Below are 10,497 nucleotides of genomic sequence, written 5' to 3' on the forward strand. Positions count from 1 at the left end.
AAATCAAAATTTCCTATCAATGGGACATTTGGTGGGGCCTCTGAGGGTGCTGGAGGTGAAAGACTGAATTCCATTCCTTGAGGTTTCCCAACCCCCTCTACCAGGCTGCAAATGCTGCAGAACTGCTTAAAAATACATACAAACACCAACTTTCTAGAAATATTTATCTATATAGACCGAGCCTCACCCTGAAGTTTTGCTACAGAGAAACTAGGGACTGAAAGCCAGATCCCCTCAAGTTAAGCAAAATGGTGGACAACCAGGACCAGCTTGAAGTTGAAGTCTGCTAGTATTATGGGCCTCCTGAAAGATCTCTTTTGAAGACGCATAGAGGACTCATCTACACCAAGCAGGATATTCCACTATGAAAGCGGTATGACAGCGGTATATTGTATGCGTCAATGGGCCCCAACAGTTGTCAGTGCACTTCAATACCGCTATAAAGCACTAGTGTGGCTCCTGCCTTTTATATACCCCTTTCATACCACTTTCATAGTGGAATATCCTGCTTGGTGTAGATGAGCCCCAAGGCACTTAAGAGGCTTAAACTCGCTGAGCTGCAGACTATCATACAGGTAGTGAATGTGGAGATGGATGCTACTAAGGGGCATGAAAATGTGGGCCATCCTCAACAAATTGACAACGTGGTTCTACAGCCCAGAACAGATGCTGCCTGAATGACTGGCAGGATAATTTGGTAGCGGGTTTTTTTTAAAAAAAAAATCTACTCTACGAGTTCCGTTGGACCTACCACAACCCCCTTGGCCCAACAACAGTGGCAACTGCTCCATGCATGGCTACTATTTTCAAGCTCTTGTGATACCTCATAAAAGAAAGATGAGGGAGAAGGGGCAGCTACTTTGGGGTTCATACTAGGGAACATTTCTCAACACTTTCCTAAGCCGGTCATGACCCAACTGAAGGAATTTGTGAATGCCAAGCAGATGGCTTCTGTGAACCATCTTAAATATTTTGTAAACATTCAGCCATAGTATGCACCCACCACACTAATGCTGTATAATGACTTTGAACTCCCAAGGGCACTGAAGATTTTACTGGGGCCTTCTGAGTATGTATTCTACTGCATTTGTTAATTGCCCCATGCTAACAAATTTGGTTTTCCTTCTTTAGCTGTTACTTAACAAGTGCTAGAGGGATGTGAGGAATAAGGGGCACTGATCCTCCTCACAACTCTATGCAAGTGCCTATTATGGGGTGCCTATAGGTTTTTTGGGGGATGGATGGCTTGTTTGGTCTCTGTGGGACACAGGCGGAAGGATGCTGCTTAACATTTTCTATCAGTCCTCGGAAACAATTGAAGGACGTTGTTGAAGGCGTAAGGTGTATTTGTTGAAGGCATAAGGCGTACCTGTATCGAACAATTTTTTCCCCTTTCCCATTATATATCCCACTGAGTATGTAGCATTTATGAGCCATAACCACTAGCCTTGTCAATCTCATTCTGTAAAAAACTGCTCGAACTTCAACCAGTGGTGTAGGTCTGCCACCTACTGGGGCCTGGAGGTATTCCTCCACCTACAGTACTAATGAAGCAGTGTGGCATAAGCGATATAAAATGTGATATCCCCAACTGCAAAATCTTCCTGTTTTGTGATGTATTTGTTCCAAATAAAATTATCTCCCCCTAAAATTATTCCCCCCTTAAAATTCATGTTATGTTTCTTTTATGTCCACTCTGCGATTGCAATTCTAACCAGTTACACATGTAGTGCATCTATATCGTTCATTTCTATGGAACCCAGACTGAACTGCAGGGAAACACAGACATTCTCCAGCAATAAGCACAACACAGGCTCCCAGAAAGCTGTAGGATACAGAATAGAGGTTTCCAGATATTATAAAACAACACTAAAAAAAACCCTCTAAACAATACTATATGATCACTTAACAATAAGCATATTCAAACATCCTTATAAAGTCTTGATTTCTTGTAGTTTGGGATGACGTATCTATCCACTTTGACCAACTCATCACTGGGTAAAAAAAAGAAGTTAATATCTGATCCAGGTTGTTGCACTGTCTTCATTTGAACATGGTATCTTCTTTCATAACCCCTCCCCAACTCACCCCTGAAAGAATGGACACCTATCAACATCAGTGAGACACCAAATACCAGGTACACCCTGGATCAGATGCTACTTTCACTCCTCAGTGAGGCGGAAGAGAGGCCTCTGTATGCCCAAGATCATTAAGCTCTGTCTTTGGTAAGTGACTGAGTTGGCCCTAAATGTCAAAAAAACACTTTGTACTCTAAATCTAACCAAGCGGGTGTCAGTCACATTTTAAAAATAGAGGTTTATTATGTAGCAGTTAACAAAAGTTTGATCAACTCCTGCAACCATCTTTATCTCACCCTGATTGCCTTGAATCCATTAGATGTTTTATCTTCTTCAACAAGAGCTACAACTCTCTGTCCAACTTGCAGTGGCACATTGCTAATTACAGCATCACTGGTGAAACAAATTAAATCATTTATCATCCCGAAGTCTAGGCAAAATCTTGTAACCACACCTTGTACAGTTTTTATCTCTTTTCCATCTAAAAGGAAGAAAAACATATTTGTCAATATTTTAAAAATGCTGTACTTGCTACAGGATCTGCAAGTTATAGTAAGAAATTATTCTACCCAGTACTCTGGCTGTATCTGGAATATAGAACACAAAACCTGGAATAGATTTATGAGGATATCTTGTAAATGGTTAGGAAGAAAAAGGGCTTCTGGAAGTGTCTGGGAGCTTCAACTGGTGCAAAATGCAGCAGCTAAGCTGCTTACCAGTGCACAGTATCAGGACCGTATAACACCTGTCCTGAAAGACCTGCATTGGTTGCCAATTGATGCAATTCAAAGTGCTGGTTTAAAGCCCTAAACAGCTTAGGACTTGGCTGTTTAATGGAACTGGCCATCTGTGGGATGCCCTGTCTCATTATGAACCTGCCCAGTGGTTATGATCTGCAGGAGAAGCCCTCTTGGATGCCATTACTTAGAGGTCCACTTGTCAGGCACATGCAAACTGTGGCATGCGCTTCCTCAAGAATTTCAATCAGCCCTCAGTCTCTTCGATTTTAGAAACTGTGAAAATATACCTTTTCAATTTAGCCTTTAAACTTATGTAGCCATTTTGCTTTTTAAAAATTTCACTTTTATTGTGTTAACGTATTACTAAATTGTTGTACACCACCTTGATGAATTTTTTGAAAATAAGGCATAATAAATAAATAATAGTTACAACCTTACACCCTTCCCTACCTCCCTTTTATGATCACCTCTTTTTTTTAAAAAGTAGCACAGAATTACAACATGGTTTTATAAAGCATTTCTTGGAAGAAATCACACCAATGCTTGTACATTCCTTACTCACATCATGCAGGCAAGGTAGTTAGTCACATCCTGGTTTTCGGCAACTATACTTTTTCCAAGCAGCTGAACTGGCAAAACTAGGATTTGCACTTGTGCAAGAGGAGGAAGGAACCTGTGAACCCAATGCTCCTTCCAGTGGCACTAAACCATAGTTTAGTATTTTGAAGCAAGTCAAAGTTAAATAAGCCTACCTTATACAATTGCTTGACAAAAGGCAAGAGACCATGCTGGTTTTTATTATGCGATACCATTTCATGGAGAGTCTTTACAAAGAATAATATCGTTTTTTAAACAGTTAAGATAGCAACAGTGCAGGTACAGTCCTCTCCAAAGAATGTTGCTCATCAGTGCTAAATTAAGATTACCCCATTCGTAAACTGCCAAGAGAACTCTAAATCTCTATCTATTCTCTACGCCATTTCCCTCTTGGTCCTGGTCTCATAGGGTTCCTGACATTTCTCTATTCATTACAATTCAGTGTAGAATATCTTTCTCCTCATTGGGATAACGTCAGATGAATTTGTTTGCCTAACTCCATCACACTGCAGGGGAAGTTCAAAACCAAAACACAGCATAAGTCAATCTTGCAGTACAGGAAAAAAAAAACAATTCCCCAACTAGAAAGCTCTTCAGAATAATATTAAGACGAAACTAGGGTGGAGTAGATTCAAGAACATCAAACTGGACAAGCAAAGCCAGATGTGCAACTTTCCAAGCAGACATTCTTTTAAAAGGATAAAAAAAATACATAAACTAACACAGCCCTGTATAATTCTGCTCTTTGTTCACATTTCTTTGTATTAGGATAAAGCACAGAACATAGAAGAAATACCTAGGGAACCTTGCTGTCGTGTTTCTCAGAAACCTCCTGCCTTCTTGAGAGACAATGACAAGGCCTGCTAAGTAATCTACAAAGCTTTATTTAAGCAATAAACATCTCTTCCCACCTGAAGAGAGTCTATCTCTTGGAACCTTCCCCCTAGGAAAAACTATGCAAACTAAAAGAGAGAATTGTCTTTTCGAGGAGAACGGAAAACCTTTTCCCAAAACACAACAACTTCAGAGAGGCTAGTTCTGAAGCGAGCCGGGCCGACTTTTGCTTGCCTTCTTGTTGCTCCGCTTGTTTTAGCCTGCGGTGCACCCTAAGATCAGCTAGCCTGTCGGTGCTCTCTCCTTCAGAAGAATGTTGGCTTCTCACTGCCTGTGTATGATTTGCCCTTGACGAGATAAGCTCTAGAGAGAGTTCACCACCAGCTAGAGAAGAAACCGTGAGAGCTGTCTCCCCCACTGGTACAGGCAGGCCTGTGTCTAGCGCTGACTCCTCTACTTCAGAGTCTGATTCTGATTGATTATCTAAAACATCTTCTTCCAAAACAAGGAGAGCAGAGCTAGACATGACACTTGCCATTTCTCAAGCCAGCCCATACAATCATACAAATGTGTCTGTCCTTTAGATCCTATACTAGACTTAGGCTTACTGTTCAAACCTTGGCTGGGTTCACACGTAACACTAAACCATGAAGGTTTGCTAACCACTATGCATCACAGATTATGCAAACAGCCCACTATGCCATTCTGCAAAGCTTGGGTTCTCAGAGTGGGATAGTTGGGTGGATTAACTCATTGTGGGTGGTGGAAACATCCACAGACGTCACCATGGGTTCTGCTAGAAAATAAACCCTCATGGCTTAGCGTTACATGAGAACCCAGCCCTTGTCTCAGTTATGAATTGTCCTTGGATAAGTTTGTAAGTGGGGACAATGATTTATTCTCGGAAGTGCAACCTACTGAAATTGTGGTACCAATCAGCAGGGCATAATGGCCTGGTTTGCATGTATGGGTTGTCAATGAATTGTGGGTTGTCCTCATGTGCAAACATTGCACTATGGTTTAACTATAGGTTATTGACCACAAACCGCCCAAGAAGATAACCCATGATTTGCTATTGGCTTGTGAACTCTGGCTTGTTCATGGTTAAGAAACCATTGTGCAAGGTTCACATGTAATGACAACCCATGGTTCAAAACCAACCCATACTCAACCTGTACTCTGAGGTGTTATGTGTGAACCAGGTCGATGCATTTGGAATCAGGGTACAAAAGCTATCATGTTCAGTGAAACTTATCCACTAGCCTCATGTTTCAATTGCTTAGCAACCCAGTAAGAAGAAGTAAGGAAGCAGACAGATAAGCAATTTCATCTAGTACCCACTATATCTTGAGCTGTGAACATTCTAGTTTCAACAGTCACTTCTACACATGGTTGGGAAGCAGGGGAGGATACAAATATGCTTAAGACAGTTTCCAGTCTCACCAGACATAGGCCCCGTTCAGACAACACACTAAACCATGCTGCTTTACCACAAAATGGTTAACGGAATGCATTAACTTTAATGCATCCCATTAATCATTTTGTGGTTAAGCAGAATGGTTTAGCGTGTTGTCTGAATGGGGCCATAGAGGTGCTTTAGCACCATCTGAAAAGGCCCACAGTTAGGAGTGTGCCAGGGTCTATAGATGGATACTGAAACCAATTTACAGGCCGTATTTGCACTTAACAGTAACCCATGGTTTATAGCTTTAGCCATGAACGGTCTTGCAGGCAAGCAAACGAATCACAGATTTCTAGTTCGTTTCTCTCCAAACTATTTTGCCATCTTCAAAACTGTTTCATTTTCAGGCTGCTTTTGCTGGGCACCTGTTTCAGCAGTGCAAACAAGCCAGGGATAAGCTACAGTTCTGGGCTTTAACTTCACAACAATCCTCGGTTTAAATTAACCAGACGTTGGAAGCCAACGACAAACCATAGCTTCTGTTTGTGGTTTGTAGGTGGTTGACAAAGGAGTGGGTTCAGATACAATTGGATTCAGACCCAATGACAAGCCAGATTTCAACAAACCACACCACGGCTTAGCGTTAAGTGTGAAGCAGGCTATTAAGAATTTTTTAGGACAGATTTCTTAAGACCCTTTGTAAAGTTAAAAGGGCTAGATTCAACTTCACCCTTTAAAAACACATCACAGCCTATGTGCTCTCAAGCTGTATCCGTTTACTAACCATTACAACTTCTCTTTTAAAAAATGTAACATTTTTACGGGCTCTAGATGAAGTAAATACAAATGTCAGCCTATGCAGTAACGTTCACAGAACTGCAGTTCTTAGAAATTCACTGTTTACTAACATCTAACAGGAAACACATGACAAATCAAGCTTACAGAAAAGTTTGAACACTATTATGCAACAATCAGTAATCATGTTCCCAAACATAAAAAACTAAAATGTCAAAATAGTTCTTAGAAAGGCTCTTCAGCAGCCAAGAGAAATCAAGTCTAACATGTATCTATCTATTCCAGATATCCTAGAAAAGGTTTTATTGTTTATTTTGTTCGATGAAAATGGTGACCCTGAGTGCAGTGACTGTGAGAAAGGCAAATTCCATGTAGTTAGAAAAGGAATTGAAAATAAAACTGTCAAGATCATACTGCCCTTATACAAATCTATGGTGTGACTACACTTGGGAGTACTGCATACAGTTCTGGTCACCACACTTAAAAAAGGATATTGTAGAGTTAGAAAAAGTACAGAAAAGGCAACTGAAATGATAAAGGGGCTGAAGCAACTCCCTTATTGAAAAACGTAACATCTAGGACTGCTTATCTTAAGAGAAAAAGACTAGTGAAAGATGACATGATAGAAGTGTACAAAATTATGCATGATGTGGAAAAAGTGGATAGGGAGGCATTTTTCTTCCTCTCTCGTAATACTATGAAGCTTCACACAGCATATCGTTAAACTATGGGATTCACTACCACAAGATGGATGGCTTTAAATGGGGATTGGACAAATTCATGAAGGATGAGACTATCAATGGCTACTATGTACATCAGTTGCAAGAGAAAATGGGCAGGGGTGTGCTGTTGCATTCATGTTCTTCTTAAGGGCGTCCTGTGGGCAGCTGGTTGGCCACTGCGCAAAAAGAATGGTGGACTAGATGGATGTTAGTCTAATCCAGCATGGCTCTTATGTTCTTTTTAGTATGTTTAGAGTCCAAAGATATAAGAGCAAGAAGACTGGTACAATGGGTGCACTTCCCCATTCATCCCTCTCAGTATAGCTGGGTGAAATGGGCTGCTGGATGTGGTAGCTGAGAGAAGGGAGTGCCTTCATCGGGACTGTCTTCAGCAGGGTTGGTGGAATGGCTGGAAGTGGTGGTTTAAACACGTTTTAAAGAAATGCAACAGAATGTCACCTGGTATGTTTCTTAATGCTGGGAACGTACTGAAACCAAGAGTTTTTGGGAAGAAGAGGTGTCAATATAAAGTGGTGTCAATATCATTCCTCTTTACCCAGTTCCCCCCACTCCCTTATTAGACCATATAAAAGATTTACTTAGTCCACAAAATGTATTTGACTCCTTGGGCTGTAGTCCCATTCATTTCAATGGGTCTACTCTAATTATGCCTAGCAATGGATATAACTCATTAATTGCTATTGAAATAGATGTAAAGTAGAACCAAATATTGCTCTGTGGCTGAATAGGTCATCCATCATCTTGCAAAACTAATGGAATGATCCTACAAATTTTCAGGAAAGTAATCAGAATTTAAATATATATATAAACAAGCAGATGTTTCAATCTCATATAGCTTGGTTTATATTAGGACATTAGTTGATGTATTAGTAATAAGTTTTTTTCAGTTCTTTTAAATTTCAGCTATATATTTGGATGCTTTATTTATCAATTGATAGGCCTGATCACTTGAATTGGATAAAAAATAAATATCTGTAAAGAGATGTTTTTAAACGAGGGAAACATAACTCGTTGATGTTATGTCTTTGCTATATTTTCACCATCATCTTTAAACTACAGCTACATAAATGTCTTCGCTATATTTTCACCATCATCTTTAAACTACAGCTACATAAACGGAGTTCCTAGTCGTGAGGGCTCTCAAGACAGCCAGTTATTTATTTTATATTTGTTTATTATTGTGTATCATGACCAAACTAATCAATATGCGAGATAGTCTTCTTGGTGATGAACTATAACGAACAGATGCAAAACTCAACCGAATCAGAAGACGTCTAAGCCAGGAAGCACAACTGCAAGAGAAAAACAAGATTTGAACTGCAATCCTATTCCCACTGAACTCAACGGGGCCCGCTTCTGAGCTAGACAGGTATAAGTTACCACGGGGCAATCCTGTTCCCGGGCCTTGGAGAGCATCCTCTAGCCTGATAAGGCCTAAACAGCCCTGCAATTCAAACAACCAGGTCAAAGAAAAGAAACCAAAGCTGAGCTGGGCAGGAAGCCACTCAACTCCTCTACCTCTGGCTGGCTGCTGCTCAGCTCCCAACATTTCCAGGTCGGCCTTTCGCCAGAAAAACGAAAAGGCTTTGGACAAGAATTTCAGCATTTTCGCTCGGCGGCCGTCACCCGTTTCCTCGCCTGCTCTTTCTTTGCGGTTCGCGAATCGCAGCGCATGTGGAAGCTTCGCCAAAATGGCCGCGCCCAACCACCCCCCAAAGCGCCCTCTTTTGGCAGCGCGCCGCCCTGAGCGCGGAACTCTCCTCAACTGCGCAAGCGCAGCGAGGGGGAACGACGCTCGGTTTGAGTCCCCGCTCGCGCCTGGGCGGGCATTCAGCAGTTGCTGGGTCGGTTTCTCCCCGCAGCCTTCCCTCCACCTATCTATTTCCCCCTCTCTTCCGCCCTGGTGGCTTCTGCGCGTTGACCTAAAAACGCCTCAAGCAACCATTCCCCCCACCCCCAATCCAGATTTTCTCGTGTGCGTAATTCCCTCATCTACATCTGACGAAGTGGGTTTCAGTCAGAATAAATAAAGGTGCAATCCTATGCATATTTAGATAGGGGTGGGTGGAGAAGCACTAGAACTCCAAAAATGCTGGGAGTGGTAGGAAGTTGTTTTTCTATCTCAACATTTGTTTGTAGTGTTGTTTTTTATGATTTGTGTACCCTGCTTTAAAATCGGTAGATGTAAGTGGTTTATAAATACTTCTAATAAGTAAATACACAGGTTGATATACGTGTTTTATATTCGCTGTTGTTCCCCGGCTCGATCCAAGTGGAGAGGCGGGTAAGAAATATATTGATGATATTATTATTATTATTATTATTATTATTATTATTATTATTATTATTATTATTACTACTACTACTACTACAATCCTATACATAGATTGCTGGGAGTTTCATTGAACTCAATGGGATTTACTTCTGAATAGATATGCATATGATCGGACTGTAATAGGGCTATTTCTGTGGAATTTGTCACAACTAACCCACACCTGTGTTGTTCCCTTACAAAGCTATCAAATGTATACTGGCATCCTATTAAAAATAATAATCCTATACCCATTTATCTGGGACTAAGGTCTATTGAAGTCAGTGGGATTTACTTCTGAATAAACACGTATAAGACTTTAGTATCAATCCTAGTTTTCAGACATATAATCACACTGTAGAAATAGCCAGTTTCCTTATGCATGTGTTATTTGGCTATATTCTATTGTATTGAGCACATTATATAACATGTTTAGTTAAATTTGCACTCTATGGGTTGGATCCAGACCGGCTGCAATCCTGTCTACACATATCTAGGGAATAAGTCCCATTGAACTCATTGGAGCCTAATTTTGAGTCGTTTATTTATACACTACTTTTCCACAGCAGACTGTGCCTATAACATTTAGAAATTATTTACCTTATTAGTGCAATAGCATTACAAAGACACACTGATTAATGTTTGGACTTTTATTTTCTAGGAATAAGAATGTGCATGTTGTTAAATGCAAATGTTCATATGTACATATGAACATTTGCATTTAGCAACATGCACATTTAGTACTTGATGAAATGCGGATTATCTTTAAACAATTATAATTGTTGTAATAGTGGCAAATATTCCTTTTTTACAAGGAAAAATAAAAAGGTCTGAAATTAGTTTCCCTTAAGATTAGCAAAACACTGAAAGGTAGTTTTGCAGTGTTGCACTGCTGGGTTTGTTTCTTAGTTGCAAAGGAATGTTAAGAACTGCACAAAGCCCATTTATTTATTTATTTATTACATTTCTATACCGCCCAATGGCCGGAGCTCTCTAG

The 10,497-nt window shown here is 40.5% G+C and overlaps 1 protein-coding gene across 1 annotated transcript in view; it reads right to left on the bottom strand.

Moving 5' to 3' along the window:
* MOV10L1 (Mov10 like RNA helicase 1) overlaps positions 1-8,793 on the bottom strand; it is a 51,977-nt gene extending 43,184 nt beyond the window's left edge. The window contains exons 1-2 of the mRNA XM_063135011.1: positions 8,708-8,793; positions 2,375-2,559 (exon numbers count right to left, since the gene is read on the bottom strand). Coding sequence (XP_062991081.1) covers positions 2,375-2,559; positions 8,708-8,738 — 216 coding nt within the window. The 5' untranslated portion in view covers positions 8,739-8,793. The remainder of the gene's footprint in view (positions 1-2,374; positions 2,560-8,707) is intronic.
* Between the last annotated feature and the right edge of the window lie 1,704 nt (positions 8,794-10,497).

The sequence above is a fragment of the Elgaria multicarinata genome, chromosome 9 (assembly GCF_023053635.1).
Source record: "Elgaria multicarinata webbii isolate HBS135686 ecotype San Diego chromosome 9, rElgMul1.1.pri, whole genome shotgun sequence".
Classification (NCBI taxonomy): domain Eukaryota; kingdom Metazoa; phylum Chordata; class Lepidosauria; order Squamata; family Anguidae; genus Elgaria; species Elgaria multicarinata.